The sequence below is a fragment of the Euprymna scolopes genome, chromosome 29 (genome assembly GCF_053919585.1).
Source record: "Euprymna scolopes isolate OS-2025 chromosome 29, ASM5391958v1, whole genome shotgun sequence".
Taxonomy (NCBI): Eukaryota; Metazoa; Mollusca; class Cephalopoda; order Sepiida; family Sepiolidae; genus Euprymna; species Euprymna scolopes.
The window spans coordinates 1,352,128-1,369,517 of record NC_136510.1 but is presented as its reverse complement, the minus strand read 5'-3'; the positions used below and the strand labels follow the sequence as shown (position 1 = coordinate 1,369,517).

Here is a 17,390-nt window from a genome sequence, read left to right as displayed (position 1 = left end):
GGAACAGAGATTGGAGCTCAGACGAGCACTTGCCATGGAAATAACGACAAAACAACAACAGGCTCGCAACGTCTCTTCTGTGGGAGAGAGGTTGCAGGGAAGAGAAAAGAGCATCCCCCACTAAGCCACAAAGTCTATTTTGTACTGTCAAGGCAGGATAGACTGTTTTTAACAGCTCCAGCCCAGATGTGGCAGCAGCACTCCATCCTTGTAAATAAATTTACTTATCTAGTTTGTTAGAGTATCCAGTTTCGTGCTATAGGCAACGTCATTTGGAAAACATGCACCATTTCTTGTATAAGTCATACTGTGTAATCTTATTTAGGCTTCGAATGTTATTGTGAATATTTAGAGAGTTTACTTGTAGGGTAAAATATCCTAATGCCAAGTTGTCCTGACAAACTTCTCTACAGAAATATCTTAGGCACTTTTCTATTGTCATACGTTTTGTATCGGAGATATTGTTGTGGCCTGGAAAGGTCACCAAGAAAGACCCAGACACAGATACAGTTTAGAAAAATGTATATTTATTTACAAAATAGAAAACATTGAGAACGAGAGTTGTAGGATATTGTATTCTATATATGCAAATTTGGCATACTATGAAATACACACATAAATCTCGAGTGTCAGTACCTCTTGGTATATTTATACTGTTTATAAGAGTTCATATATTGTGTATGGGTGAGTCCACACGAAAAATATGTTACAAAATATGCCATAAATATGTTATAAAATCTATATGTCTATAAAAGTGAAAATGTGTGTGTGTGTGTGAGAGAGGACACTTCTCGACCTACATACTTAACGAATTTTTAATCTACAGACTTGAAATTTGGTATATAGTTTATTCAGATATGTGAAAAATTTTTTAATAGGTTTTCAACAGGAAGAAAAGGCTTCTAAGAGGTCAAAATTGAAAAATTGTTATATGAGAATCGTCAGATTTTTATTTGCTTGCTAACTTTTTCATGATTGCGCATATGTGAATGGTTCACATTACAGATTCCTTACGTTAAATATAAGTTAGTTTGAAAGCACTTTTTAAAGAGTGTATCAAACTGGCCTAATGGTTATCGTATTTGACTCACTGACTTTAGGTTTAGGTTTCAATCTCAGCTTGAGCATTTTTTTTTTAATAACAAGAAGTGAAATGTCTAAAATAAAATACTCGCATGCACAAGTCTCAGTTTCTGTATGAATTAAAATATAATCTTTATGTGGATTTTACGACCGAGCAATTTTGAGCAGCCTGCTAGTATACTAGAAAATATGCTAAAATATATTATAAAATGTACAATTGAACTTACATTTGGGTCAACATAGCCACGATCAGGATCAGTCGGAGGTTTGGAACTTTGTCGTAAACGGAGACATTCCGGGATTCTTAAAGTTAAAAAAAAAATTAAATTAAAAGTTAGATATAAGAAGTAAAATGAAGTTTTGGTTTGATTCTTAACGTCCAATTCTGTTCGAAACCACTCTGATTGGAATTGATGTATTCCCATACCACGTCACCATAAAAATCATAACCTTTGGCTCTTGTGTCACATTGTCCTGTAATGGGAGGGAGATATATACCAACTTTGGATCAAAAACGTGTTTAGTTGTGATGAAAATGGAGGAACTCTAAACAAAAGAAAGTATAGCGTTGCCTAATCGAGAAATAAAAAGAGAACTTAATGAACTACAAATATCTGGGCATTCTGTAATTTGAAACCATTAAACAAGAAAAGATGAAAGCTATAACAAAAATAGCATACAAAAAAAGAACAAGGCATTTATTGAACTAAATTATCTTCAGAAACCGCATCAAAAGTATCCAATCCTGCTAAGATACTTTGCATCTTTTATAAAGCAAAATATTGCATAGTTTGTTTTCTAGGATATTGTATTCTATATACGAATGTTGTATTGTTTGTTTCTCTGTAACAATTTATCTGTTCATCGCTCACGTATATATAATCATGTTTGTTGCACTTCTACAAAAATGTGTGCTGCTAAATAAATATATACACTCTAACTTGTTTAACCCATTTGACAATCAAACATGGAAACGGTTTCATAACAAAACTATTTTATTTAATTATTATTTTGCCTGTCTATGGTCGTCAGACGTATTGAGCAAGGGTCGTGAAAGAGGGGTTGATGAACTAACGATGTAATGATCGTACATCTCTCTCAAACTCTCTCTTTCTCTCTCTAGTCTCTTTGTTTGTCAGACCTCTTTCTTTTATCAACAAATTCTTTCTTTGTTTCATCAGAGGTCAGTATATGTGTACAAGTCCGAGATGGTATTTTCTTTGTTCTCTGGGATCAATATGTGTGTCAAAGTCCGACATGGTATTATTTTGTTCTCTGAAGTCAATATATATGTAACAGTTTGACATGGTATTTTCTTTGTTCTCTGCACACCTGGAATTTGTGTGTGTGCACAATCTCTAAGTTCCTTTTTCTAACAAGAACAGGATCAAAGAACTAAAAAACTAACGATCATGCACTACGTGTTGATACTGACCGACTCTATATAAAAAAAGAAGAGGAAAAGAGTACTAATAGTATGTCATAAAAGCATTAAAAATATATAACACAGAATACAAAGAGGTTGAATAATGTTGCAAAAACATCAACAAGATGAAGAATATGAAGAACAGTAAAACAGAAAAAAAATTGAGAAAAATAAAATAGAAAAAGAAACAGCTATATGTGTAATTTATAAGACTGACTAGAGAAGACAGGCACGAAAATACATAGACATTCCTATGATAAGGATATGTGAATAGGAAAACAAAATTGTCACTGACAGCTGCACAAAACAATGCAATCAAAGCCAAATGCATCTAAAGTAAACAAGACCCAGGAAAGCAATAAATATGGACTCTGTGGAAACAGAGACAAAGCAGTAAGAGTAGATCATAAGTCAATGCAGCAAATTAGCCCAAAACGAATATTAAAAAAAGCCATGATTGGGCTGGGAAGTTGTCCACTGGGAACTGTGCAAATGGCTGCATTTTAAACATGTATACAAATGATGCAAGCACAAACCAAAGACGGTATTGGAGAATGAAAGCTAGCTATAAATTTTTTCAAGAAGTAAAAGCATAAACAGAAAACAGAGCGTTTTGGATGACTGTGTTGGATATAGAAATGTGGTGATGCATATCTGAAAGCAGGGGTGCACGCGCGCGCGCGCACACACACACACACACACACACACACACACACACACACACACACACACACACACACACACACACACACATTCCCAATGGAGTTGATCTACATATTTAGTGTTCCATAAAAATGACCGAAAGAACTGTTTACATTTCAAGGTCAGAAGTTATAAATTGTACAATGCAAAATAGAAAATAAGAATAAGAAAAAATCTTGATGTTTACAATTCCAGGAATGTCGATTTGTGACTATATAAGAGAAAAATAAACAACAGAAAACAGAAGAGAGCAGACTGACAGTAGTGAACGTGATTGATATGTTGACACCTCTCTGTTGTGAACCACATATCAACCAACCCCACACAACTAACATCTCTCTCTCTCTCTCTCTCTCTCTCTCTCTCTCTCTTTGTCAATGAACAAGAAGCTTAATTGTAAATAAAACTTATCCTTTGAAATTCGTCTTTGTGTTGATTTTGAGAATAGTGACAAAAGAATTGTCAGTGTGTATATATTATATAAATTATATATACATTCATACATTCAACAATGCAACAACTTGTGACTACAGTGTGGAACGATAAAATTGTCACCCTAAAGTAAACTTTTATTGAAAAAATCAATTCAGGTAACTTGATTATGTAATAGAGCTTACATCTATTCAATGTTGCCACCTTCAGCCTCAATTACCGGCTCAATATGGGTCCGGAACTGGGAGCATGCCTTTTCCACATTCTGGTGGGAGCTCGGAGAATACTCGGCGGATAGAAGCAATTAGGCTGGCTTTGGTATCATGGGAGGTCATGTTGGTGATCTTTTTGACGTATGACAAAATGAAGTAATCCAGTGAGTTCAGGTTCGGGGAGGAGGAGGGACTGATGAAAGAAGGATACAAAGTCATAGCACTCCTTCTGAAGCCAAGCCTGGATCTCTTTGGACTTGTGTTCTGGCACTGAGTCCTGTTGTTATACTCAGGCTCTGCCAGCGGCCACTAGATTGCACTAAGGAATCACCACACTCTTCAGCACATCCAGGTACACTTTGGTGTTGACTTTCAATCCGACTTTGAAGATGTGAGGTGGTATGATGTGGCCCTTCACTTAAAACCATAACCATTGCCAGAAACTTTGTTTTCATCATATCCCTGTTATTCGTGGTAATGCAACGATGTATTTTGAGGGTGCTGGCAATGGTCCTGTTGCCATAACTTGGATCGGTAGAGAACATGAATTGTACAGCGGCCTATCTCTGATCTTGCTCATTGAACATTGTGTCACTTTCAGACATAATAGAAGGCTCCTATCGCTCTTGGGATTCGTACATAACTGGCCAACTAGTAGATGGTTTGCAACAAAAAAATAAAGCAGATTTTCACCAAACAGAATTTTTTTTTTTTTCTTTTTTTTATTCAATTTTCACCCCAAACAAGGCACAGTGCCACTTTGAAGCAGGGGGCTACTATCAGGGACTTAATTAGCAGGGTCATTATGAAGGGAGATGAGTAGAAAGATGTTTGTTAACATTACACTTGAACTTCTGCATATCATTGCAGTTGGGAAAGCAGAATCCCGGAAGGGAGTTCCAAAGACCCGCAGTTCTGGGGAAGAAACTATTGGAGTAAAAGGCTTTCTTGCACCTAGGGATCTCTACTGTAAAGGGATGAGACTTAGTAGCTTGTCGGGTTTGTCGGGGGTAGTTACGTCGGGGAGGTACAAGTGTTTGCAGTTCGTCAGAGCATTCACCATTGAAGTATTTGTAGAACAGGCAGAGGGATGCAACATCTCGTCGATGGGACAGAGGCTGAAGCCTAGATGACAGTTCAGGACCTATCAGGTTGGCGACTCTCTTTTGAACCCTGTCCAGGAACAAGAGACAAGAAGCAGATGCACCAGCCCAGATGTGACAACAGTACTCCATACATGGGCGAATGGTTGCCTTATAGAGGTATAGGATACTGTCAGGCGTAAGTAACTTTCTAGCATGGTAGAGGGAGCCAACCTTCCTTGCAGCAGCCTTGGCAATGCTCTCAATGTATCTATTCCAGTTCATATTCCCTGTAAACGTTAGGCCGAGGAGTTTAAAAGAAGTACTTTCAGGTAATGTGTTCTTGGCCATTGCTATTGGTGGTAGAGAAGGTTTCTTGTAGTTATTGAAGGAAACAAGCTTAGTCTTAGCAGCATTGAATGTGACCAACCATTTTTGTCCCCATTTCACTACGGATTGGAGGTCATCCTCTAGTGTTTCTGCCATTTCCTTGGATATGTGTTCATTTGTTTTCCCCTCATATCTGTTATAGAGAGTGGTGTCATCGGCAAATATACCTATCTCCGAAAGAATTTTATCAGGGAGGTCGTTTATGAATATCAGGAATAATAGAGGTCCAAGGATAGACCCCTGAGGTACTCCCGCATTTATGTCGTATTGTTTGGATGTACGACCGTCGAGGACAACTTTGATTTTTCTATTACTTAAGAAGGATTTAATTACATTATGAATTCTTCCAGTGATTCCGTATGATCTAATTTTCCTTAGAAGACCATCGTGCCATACCCTGTCAAAAGCCTTAGATATATCGAGGGCCACCACTCTACCCTCCCCTGTTTTATCCAATGAACGGTATATACGTTCAGAAACTACAGTTAAGATATCTGCTGTTGAACGGGCTTGCCTGAATCCATATTGTTTGTCAGTCAGGAGTTTAGCAGCCGTTAGGTGCTGGACTAGGGCTTGATTAACTAAGGACTCAAATATTTTGGCGAAAAGCGGGAGGAGGCTAATGGGGCGATAATTTAGTGGGTCAGTTCTTTCACCAGAATTCTCGAAGACTGGTACCACAGAGGCGGTTTTCCAGCAGTCGGGAAAACAAGATTCGTTAAGGCATTTATTGTAAAGTTTGGACAGAACTGGAGCAACCTCGGCAGAGCATTTTTTTAATAGCACAGCTGGGATGAGATCTGGTCCACATGCTTTTGAGGTGTCTAGGTTTTTTATAATAGCATGTACCTGAGAAGGGGTGATTTTCAAATCATCTAGTGAGGCGTCTGTTCGCAGAGGAAAATCAGGGAGTGAGTGGTGTACCGAGTTCAGTGTGGAGTTTGAGGCAAACCGACTAGCAAGCAGATTAGCCTTGTCAGTTGCTGTGCAAGCAACCTCATGATCGTTTGATAGTGGGGGAATAGTCGACTGTCCATTATTTACTACGCTGTTGTAGATTTTCCAAAAATCCCGGGTTCCTAATTTCTGTGCTTCGATGCGTTTTCTGGTGGTTTCAGAGTAATCTGTCTTAGCTGTCTCTATCACTCTCTTACAATTATTTCTAGCTTCTATAAACTTCTGTTTATTTGAGCTGGACTTATGTCGGTTGAATCTGCAGAACGCATGCTGCCTTTGACAAATGGCAGCTGCACAAGCAGAAGTAAACCATTGGGGAGAGTGGGGTTTGCTATAGTATTTCCGTGCGGGAACATGTGCTTCAATAGCAGTTTTGAACCATTCAGTGGTCTCATTTGCACACTGTTCCACTGGAAGAGTAAAGATATTTTGCCATGGGGCATCTCTGATGAGCTCCCTGATGGCTTCCCAATCAGCCTTTTTGTAATACCTCGTTGTTTTGAGTAGTGGGTCTTCAGTTTTAGGGCAAGAATTTAGGCTGATTTCTACCATTATCACAGCGTGATCAGCATTCCCGAGTGGGCTGTGGGCATTTGTTGTACAGTCATTGGGAACCGTTGTCAGAAAGAGATCTAGAAGTGAGGCATGTTGCTGGTCTGGGAAACGTGTCGGAAATGTAACCAACTGAGATAGGGAATGGGATATAGAGAAGCTATGTGTTGCGCTACCAGCTACGTCTGTGTGATTAGAGAATCCTAGCCAGTTACTGTGGTGGACATTGAAGTCACCAAATACATGTATTTGTGCGCTAGTATCGAGGGAGAGTGCTATATCTATGCTGTCTGAGACTTTGTTTATTAGGGTACAGTCTTGGTTTGAGGGAGAGCGGTAGAGAAAATACAAGTAGCTAATATTGTGTTGCATATTTAGTCTGAAGCACATAAAGGCCTGGTCCTCTGATTCTAGTTCTATTTCTCTAGTCAGGGGGGAATGGAATCATGTTGTCTTTTCTATGGTAACAATTTTATCATTCCACGCTGTATATAGGTTTAGATGTCATTGTTTGATGTACTTTCTCATGGAGTCTGATAGAGTGAGACCAGCAATTTTCTTCATCTAATGTGTACCAGCCAGATTCATGTTATTTTGGCATTTTATCGTCGACAATGTCTCACAGACATACAAGAGTTCAGTTGTTGTATGCTGCTATTCTGGCATAAATGGGATCTCTGTGTTTTATAACCTTGTCAACAGCTGCCAGAAGAGTTTCCATATGGTGAATATATCTCACCTTATAGTTGTGTCCGTTCGTCCACAGGAATCCATTGTGTTGCTTTAAATATATAAGAAAAATATAATCTCTCCCATCTAAAAATAGGAAAAAAGTAAATGTAGTTTCACCAACATTGGTTTGTATTAGATAAAGTGATCTTGTAGAGTTTAAGAGGATGGAAAAACCAAAGAGGAATAGCACCATCCAGACCTCGACTGAAAGAAAATAGAGAGTATTGGAATTTTGAGGAGGCTTATTATTACTCAGATTCCAGAGAAAAGTTTTCATATAGTGGTGAATGTCAGACAGAAAAACACCGAGTGAGTTGCAATAATAATCAAATAGAATTGGAAGTAGTGGAAATATGGGAAACCTTACTGTCACTCACTTCCAAGGAGAGCCACCATTTTCTTTTTTTTATTTTAAGAAATCGCTGGTAACAACTCTTCATAATTAAGAAATACATCTGAACAATTATAGATTCCAAAGATACTGAGTGGAATTATACGATTTTTGCCATGTGGGTGGAAGGCAAACTACTACTACTACTACTACTACTACTACTACTACTACTACTCTTTATAATAAAGAGCAATTTGTATTTATTTGTAGATATATATCCGTCCTGTTACAGAAAGTTGGTGTGACATAAATAAAGGAAAGGAAAACACAAATCCATTTCCATAATGAGACATTTCCTTTCTTTGATTTTCTTTTCAACTTTTTACATCAAATTGTTATTCTTTTTTCTAACTTTCCAGCTTGAGACGTTTTTCTTTTTCAATTTATTATTTTGCAATGTAATCCTCGGTTTTTATTTGTTATTTGACGAAACTTGGATTTGACAAACGCTAAATACACATTTTCTTTTAGTTGTATTTTGCATCTTAAACGAGACGATCAAAAAACAACCAGAAAAAATTATGTAAAGATGTATGCAAGCTTTGTTTCTATCACCATTTGTTGGTCACTTTCACTTTAGTAGCAACCAAAATTCCACATTCACTCTATGGACTATGCTACGTAAAATATCCCCAATCGTTTACGGTCTTGGATACAACCTTAAACTATAACCGATGGTGAGGCTACAGCTTGCGGGCCTTGGGGAGTGTGGAGCCACCCTTTAATTGCCATTGCTCCCAGGTCCACTCTGACCCGGAGTGGTAGTACCTGTTAGGGTCCCAATTATGAGTTAAATAGAAACCGACTTAAAAAAAAAACCCAAATATATTCTATTAAAAAATTGTTCTTCAAAATCACTGAATTCAGCATTAAATAACCTGAAAAGGGTTGATATGCCGTAAAACAAAAGCAAGCAACCAATCAACCAATCGTTTACATCAGCTATCAGCAACCTTTTGGAATGTGAGGGCAAAAACGTATGCTTATTATAGGAGGAGGGCCAAACAGCTTTGGCTACATTGTCATCGAGGACAACACTGCTATTAAGGATATAAATAAATTTTCTGTATGTTTGCAGAAAAAACAAGTATTAAATATTATATTTAAATGATATCACTTAAGAAAAATTGGTTTGGTTCGTTTATATTTTATTATAGCCAGAGTAAGGTGGTGGGCCAAAAAAATTAATTCAGGAGCCGGATTTGGCTCACAGGCTGGAGGTTGCCAACCCCTGGTTTACAGTTTTGTTTAGAAATATACGTGTATAGAAACATAATTGTCTCTGTACCTTTTGATTTACCACAATTTTCAGTTAACAACATGGAAATACATGGTGGTATGATAAATTTGTTGCCCTAAAGAAAGCAATACAGCTGTATTTTAAAACTTTTATTGAGAAATTCAATTCACATATCTTGATTATGTAGTAGAGATGACATCTATTCAATGTAGCCACCTTCAGCCTCAATCACTACCTCGATATAGGTCTGGAACTGGGAGCATACCTTTTCCACAAGCGCTGGCGGAAGCTTGTCGAATACTCGGCGGATGGCGGCGATCAGGCTGGCTTTAGTGTTGTGGGAGGTCATGTTGGTGATGTTCTCAATGTATGACCAAACGAAGTAGTCAAGCAGGTTCAGGAGGAGTGGGGTCAGTGAGAGAAGGTACAAAGTCGTAGCACTCCTTCTGAAGCCAAGTCTGGATCTCTTTGTACTTGTGGGGACAGTGCCGAGTCCTACTGCCACACCCAGGTTCTACTAGCGGCTACCTGATTGCACCAGGGGATCACCACTCTTCAACACATCCAGGTGCTGATTTTCAACCCGACTTTGAAGATGTGAGGTGGCATGATGTGGCCCTCACTTGAAACCACACCAAAGACCATAACCGTGAACATGTTGAAAGTGACACAATGTTCACCACAGAGATCGGAGATATGCCGCTGTACAATTCATGCTTTCTGTTGATCCAAGTTATGACAACAGGACCATTGCCAGCACCCTCAAAATGCAAATCCGGATAACCTAACAGCCAGCCATGGTTCTCCCCAGAATGTGCTGCTGCCATCACGCACAGAAATCACATTTTCCATAACTACCAACGTAACAGATGTATGAGATTAAAGCTGCTTTCAGGACTGCCAGCAATCACTGTAAAAGAGTAATAAAAAATGCAAGGGAGCTATATGCTCAGTCCGTTAAATTCAAAGGAGCTGAACAGCAGCTTGGTTCCCACCAGTTTTGGCAAATAGCAAACAGGATCGTGAACAGAAGCGTGCGTTCTATTCCAACTATCATTAATGAACCTGAGGTCATCTTGTCAGCATCAGACAAGGCCAAACTATTTGCCAAGAACTTTGCAGCTAATTCTACCCTATGTGACGAAGGCCATCGACTCCTCATATTTCCTCCTATAACAGACAACACACTATGCAACATACAAATATCTGTGCGTGATGTCGCCAAGCTAATCAAAAACCTTGATTCCAGTAAAGCAACTAGCCCTGATGGCATTCCAATTATAGTGTTGAAAAAGCTTCAACCAGAACTTGCTCCCATACATGCAAAACTGTTTAAGCGTTGTCTTAAGGAGAAGTGCTTCCCAACACCCTGGAAAACCTCATCAGTATGCCCTGTAATTTAAGAATTCAGGTGATAAGTCATCTCCCTCTCAGTACAGATAAATAAGTCTCCTGTGTGTCATGAGTAAGTTACTGGAATCAATATTAAATAGAGAAATAGTCAACCACCTCAGCAGAAACAACCTTCTTAGTGACATGCAATATGGTTTCCTTTCTGCTAGATCTACAGCAGATGTGCTAACGGTTATATCTCATAGGATTAGTGAATCTCTCGACAAAGGCTTCCTTTCTAGGGCAATTGCTCTTGACATATCAAAGGCCTTCGATAAGGTATGGCATAAAGGCTTACTTCACAAGATTTCCAGCTACAGTATAACTGGAAATGTTTTCTCAATCATTAAATCAATTCTCTCTGATAGGTTCATAAGAGTAGTGGTTGATGAGCAGAAATCAGAAGCTCACAGTATTAATGCTGGTGTCCCTCAAGGGTCCATCCTGAGCCCAACTCTCTTCCTGATCTACATCAATGATCTCCCAAAATACATACTTAAATTATTTGTAGACATCTATGCTGATGACACGACCATCTATGGCAACACATCAAAGGCCATAAATGACAAAGTTCTCTCTGATTCTCTCTCCTCTGATCTTGAGCGCGTGGTATAATGGGGAAGAGATGGCTGGTTACCTTTAATGCATCCAAAACCAAGCTTCTATCTTTACATTATCGATGCTCTGATCCCCATCTGGCATCAATTGAAATGGATAGTTCTCGTCTTGGAGAAGCTCCATGTTTTGACAAGCTTCTGGGATTGACCTTCACTCCTGATCTGAAATGGAACACGTACATCAAATCTGTTGCCAAGGTCGCTGGAAAAATGGTAGGATCCTTCTACCGCTCCAGAAGATATCTCACTGCTGATGCAATTCTCTATCTATATAAAAGCCAAGTATCTCCAAGGATGGAGTACTGCTATCATATCTGAGTAGGAGCTGCTAAAAACAGCCTATCCTGCCTTGACAGAGTACAAAATAGAAGCCTAGTGGGGGATGCTCCTTTCTCTTCCCTTCAACGTCTCTCCCACAGAAGGGACATTGTGAGCCTGTCGTTGTTTTGTCGTTATTTCCATGTCAAGTGCTCGTCTGAGCTCCAATCTCTGCCCCCCCCTCGCCAATCTTTCATGAAAAACACCTGTCTAGCTGAAACCACTGTCAGTAATTTTCCCCACTCTTTATCTGTGCTTAAATCAAAACATAGATTCCATGAACAAAGCTTTCTTAGAACTGCACGCCTGTGGAACTCTTTTCCGTTTGCCTGTTTCCCACCTGACTAAAACTTGGATGTCTTCAAGTCCAACATAAACAAGTTCCTGATAAACTGCCCCCTTAAGTAAGACACCTTATCAGATCGCCATTACTAACGATTACTACGATATTGTCCCATTGATTACTGTACATGCAATAACCCTTATCCCCGAGTGGCCTCCTGGCCTTGATAAGTGGTGACTTCCTTGTAAAAAAACAAAAAACGTGCCCAGGGTGGTGAAAACAAAGTTCCTGCCACGGTTATAGTCTTTGGTGTTGTTCAATGGGAGCCACATTATAATACCTCATATTTTTGAAGTCGACTTAAAAGTCAACACCAAAGTGTACCTGAATGTGATGAGAGTGTGGTGATCTGCTGGTGCAATCAGTTGGCTGTTAGCAGACCCTGGGTGTCGCAGCAGGGCTCGGCACCGGTCCACAAGTCCAATGACTTCAAAAGGAGTGCTACGACTTTGTACCCTTCTCTCACTGTCCCCACTCCTCCCCCGACCGCTGAACTACTTAGTTTTGTCATACATTAAAAACATCACCAACACGACCTCCCATGACACCAAAGCCAGCCTGATCGCCGGGATCTACCGAGTATTAACCGAGCTCCCACCGGCATGGAAAGTTCCAGACCTGTATCAAGGTAGTGATTGAGGCTGAAGGCAGCTACATTAAATAGATGTCAGCTCTACTACATAATAAAGTTACCTGAATTGATTTTATAATAAAAGTTTTAAAATAAAGTTGTTTTCTTTAGGCGACAATTTTATCGTTTCACCCTGGATAGGAAATCTATGTAAAAAATTAAATTTTGTAAAAGCCTTTTTATTCAATAAAAATATTTGAATGCCAGAAAAAATTACTTACATTTCTTTTCCAAACATCCGTCTGCAGATGAAGAAGATGACGATGATTAAAAGCAATGCAGTAGTAATGCTGAGGATGATGACGGCAATGTTGACAGAATTCGTTTTATCATTGTTTGTTGTTATTAATTCGGTGGTAAAAACTGTGGTAGAAGCTGTGGTAACAGCTCCGGTAATGTCTGTATTTGTTTCTGATGGTTCGTTTGTTATGGATGACGTCGTGGTACTGAATATTATAGATTTGGATTTTTTCATCTGTGAAGGCGAAAAGGTGTCTGTCATCTTAGACACTGGGTACATCATTACAGCAAGGATGTTTAGTCTTTCCTGAAAATAAACGAAACAAGAAATTATATAAGAACAACTTTAGATGCATCCATACATTTTCGTTGGTCTGTCATGTTTCAGTTTGAAATCACATTTTCATTGATCTGTCATGTTTCAGTTTGAAATCACATTTTCGTTGATCTGTCATGTTTCAGTTTGAAATCACATTTTCATTGGTCTGTCATGTTTCAGTTTGAAATCACATTTCGTTGGTCTGTCATGTTTCAGTTTGAAATCTCATTTTCATTGGTCTGTCATGTTTCAGTTTGAAATCTCATTTTCATTGGTCTGTCATGTTTCAGTTTGAAATCTCATTTTCATTGATCTGTCATGTTTCAGTTTGAAATCATATTTTCGTTGGTTCTTTTTTTTTTTTTTTTTTTACACAGTGATCACCACTTATCAAGGCCTGGAAGCCACTCAGGGATAAGGGTTATTGCAAGTACATTACGTTAGTGTGGAGATTTCATGAAGTGTTTACTTAAGGGGGCGGTTCATTAGGAATTTGCTAACATTGGACTTGAAGACATCCAAGTTGTAGTCCGGTGGGAAGCAGGCAGATGGAACAGAGTTCCACAGGCGTGCAGTTCTAAGAAAGAAGCTTTGTTCATGGAATCCGCGTTTTGATTTAGGCACAGATATAAAGTGGGGGAAATTTTTCACAGTGGATTCAGCTAGACGGGTGTTTTTAGTGAAAGATTGGCGAGGGGAGACCAGAAATTGGAGTTCAGACGAGCACCTGCCATGGAAATAACGATAAAACAAGGATAGGCTCGCAACGTCTCTTCTGTGGGAGAGATGTTGCAGGGTAGAGAAAAGGGCATACCCCACTAAGCCACGAAGTCTATTTTGTACTCTGTCAAGGCAGGATAGGCTGTTTTTAGCAGCTCCTGCCCAGATACGGCAGCAGTATTCCATCCTTGGACGTACTTGGCTTTTATATAGATAGAGAATTGCATCAGTAGTGAGATATCTTCTGGAGCGGTAGAAGGATCCCACCATTTTTCCAGCGACCTTGGCAACAGACTTGATGTACGTCTTCTATTTCAGATCAGGAGTGAAGGTCAATACCAGAAGCTTGTCAAAACACGGGGCCTCACCCAAGACGAGAGCCATCCATCACAATTGATGCCAGATGGGGATCAGAGCGTTGATGATGTAAGGATAGGAGTTTGGTTTTGGATGCATTAAACGTAACCAGCCACATCTTCCCCCACTGAACCACGCGCTCGAGATCGGAGGACAGAGAATCAGAGAGAACTTTGTCATTTACAGCCTTTGATGTGTTGCCGTAGATGGTCGTGTCATCAGCATAGATGTCAACGAATGATTTAAGTATGTGTTTAGGGAGGTCATTGATGTAGATCAGGACGAGAGTTGGGCCCAGGATTGACCCCTGAGGGACTCCAGCATTTATATTGCAGGCCTCCGATTTTTGTCCATCTACCACTACTCTTATGAGCCTATCGGAGAGAAATGATTTAATAATCGAGAAAACATTTCCAGTTATACCGTAGCTGGAAATCTTGTGAAGTAGACCCTTATGCCATACCTTGTCGAAGGCCTTTGATATGTCAAGAGCAATTTGCCCTAGAAAGGAAGCCTTTGTCAAGAGATTCACTAATCCTGTGGGATATAACCGTCAGCACATCTGCGGTAGATCTTGCAGAGCGGAAACCATATTGTGTGTCACTAAGAAGGTTATTCCTGCTGAGGTGGTTGACTATTTCTTTGTCATGTTTCAGTTTGAAATCACATTTTCGTTGGTCTGTCATGTTTCGGTTTGAAATCACATTTTCGTTGGTCTGTCATGTTTCAGTTTGAAATCACATTTTCGTTGATCTGTCATGTTTCAGCTTGAAATCACATTTTCATTGGTCTGTCATGTTTCGGTTTGAAATCACATTTTCGTTGGTCTGTCATGTTTCAGTTTGAAATCTCATTTTCATTGGTCTGTCATGTTTCAGTTTGAAATCACATTTTCGTTGATCTGTCATGTTTCAGTTTGAAATCACATTTTCGTTTATTGTGATAGTATCGACACTCCTTCCCGCCATCAAGTGTTAGGAAGTGAAAAAAGAGGAAATAATTTTATCAGAAAGAACAAAGGTATAGAAAGTTTTGTTTTGTTTAATTTTGTGTCACCACAAGGCTCGATAGCTACTCGAGGATAAGGATTAATGAATGTAAGATGGTAGTTTAGTAATCGTTAATGGTGTAAATTGAGTAGACTTTGATTATTTATGGAGACGGTTCAACAAGAACTTGTTTACATTGGATTTGAAAGCTACTAAGCAGATCAGCGGAACAGTTCTGGGAAAGAAACTTTGTTCATGGAATCTGTGTTAAGATTTAGGCACAGATAGTGAGTTGGCATTATTTCCAGTTGTTCTGGACTTCTTGCCAATGGAATCAAGCAGTGCCGAGTGAGGTTTGAGATTGCTCAACTCTTGCTTAGCAAATACATGCGCAGGCACTTTTACAAGAGGTATCCATTGTCTCTCGAGACAGAATGGAGGCCATTAATTAATAATGAATTTGCAATGGTTGAGGACAGTGTGCAACAGTTGAAAGCAGGTTGTGACTTGAACAGATCGAAAGAGCTTTAGGAAAGCGAGATGAAATGACGTCACCTAATAAACACAGCATCGTCAAAACAAAGATGTGGACCTTAGCATGTAGAGCAAGGGTCTCTAAATTTTTTGTAGGGGGGGATATTGCCAACTTTTTAAAGCTATGTGCACCCCCCTCCCCCACTAAAAAAATGACCTGGACGTATTTTATACTGTTAGCTTTGCTTTTTAGTGAAGCAGATTCGCCAAAACCTTTACTTTTAATCATTTTCTGAACAAAAAGAAAAACCATTAAACTATTTTCACTCATTTTCATTAAAACATTTTTCATGAATATTTCGACGGTTTCCATAAAAGTTCCATTGGCCGGATTAAAGACTTTGGTGGGTCAGATTTGGAGACCCTTGCTGTAGAGGATCAATGGTATCTCTCTCTCTCTCTCTCTCTCTCTCTCTCACACACACACACACACACACACACACACACACGCACACGCACACACACTGCAACTAATATTTGCAGAATGTGCTGGAGTCTGCATTTTGTGTTTTGTTTTATTTTTTATTTTATATTTTTGTTTTATTTTATTTTTATATTTTTTGTGTTTTGTTTTATTTTTTTAGTTTATATTTTTTTATACTTGCGAACCCATGCACACCTCTATCTTGGTAGCTTCCAATGTGAGAGATGACAACACGGCCAGAAGAGAAGATGAAGGAAAAGAAAACCATGGAAAGAACATTAGGGTTGGCGTTTGTTGTCGAGCAGGGTAACACGTAGTCTTACAGCATGACTATCCAAAATGTTATCTTAACTGATCCAAATTGAGATAAACAGAACATTGCTGCCTAATGCATTCAAGAGATCAATTGATGTCTCTCCATACGCTCAAAGGCTATACATGCCGTGAGGGGCATAAGTGCTATGAGTTCATTAGGAATACATTCTATTAAAGTATTTGTAAAACAGGCACAGGGATGCAACATTGTAGTGATGCAACAGAGGCTAGAGATTAGCCGATAGTGTGGGATATATTAGATTTGAGACTCTGTTTTGAACTTTGTCTAAGAATGAGGAACAAGTGGTAGATCCACCAGCTTAGATGTGGCAAAAATACTTCATACATGGGCGAATTGTGACCTTGTAAAAATATAGGACATTGGAAGGTGTAATTTTCTAGCACGGTAGAGGGAGCCCACCTTCTTTGCAGCAGCCTTAGCAACAGGAGGCTTTACTTTGTACTTGCAAAATAAGCACAAAGTGACAACACTTTCGCGATGTGATAGTAACTGTAGCTTGGAGGACAGTGCAAGACCTATTCTTTTTTGCATCCTCTCCAAGAGGGAGAATTTAATTGGTTGCTGCATCAGCCTGGATGTGGCAACAATACTCCATGCATGAGTAAATGGTGGCTTTATACAGATATAGAATGCTCTCTGATGTCAGTAATTTTCTAGTACAGTAGAGGGGACCCATCTTCTTTGCAGCAGCCTTGGCAATATCCTCAATCTATTTGTTCCAATTCATGTTGTCTGTGAATGTTAGGTTGAGGAGTTTGAATGTAGGGTGTTATTTATCATGACAATCGGTGGCTGAGAAGTTTTTTTAAAAGTATTTCACTTGATTTTGCATATGAATTTTAAGCTGAAATCGTAAACTTAAATTTGAAGTTTTATGCCAACTGGCGTATGTAGTCCATCTCTTGTCATCTATGATAATTATTATTTACGTTACTGTTGTAACTCTGTTATTAAAAACAACACCTTTTTT

At 39.1% G+C, this 17,390-nt stretch overlaps 2 protein-coding genes across 5 annotated transcripts in view; one reads left to right on the top strand and one right to left on the bottom strand.

The window, feature by feature from the left end:
* LOC145252376 (uncharacterized) overlaps positions 1-17,390 on the top strand; it is a 453,386-nt gene that overhangs the window by 172,901 nt on the left and 263,095 nt on the right. The gene's annotated exons all lie outside the window — the stretch shown is intronic.
* Positions 1-17,390, bottom strand: part of LOC145252427 (uncharacterized) — a 38,669-nt gene that overhangs the window by 5,659 nt on the left and 15,620 nt on the right. For all 4 annotated transcript variants that reach the window (XM_080111824.1, XM_080111822.1, XM_080111823.1 and 1 more), the window contains exons 2-3: positions 12,722-13,047; positions 1,311-1,386 (exon numbers count right to left, since the gene is read on the bottom strand). In XM_080111824.1, coding sequence (XP_079967950.1) covers positions 1,311-1,386; positions 12,722-13,023 — 378 coding nt within the window. In that variant the 5' untranslated portion in view covers positions 13,024-13,047. The remainder of the gene's footprint in view (positions 1-1,310; positions 1,387-12,721; positions 13,048-17,390) is intronic.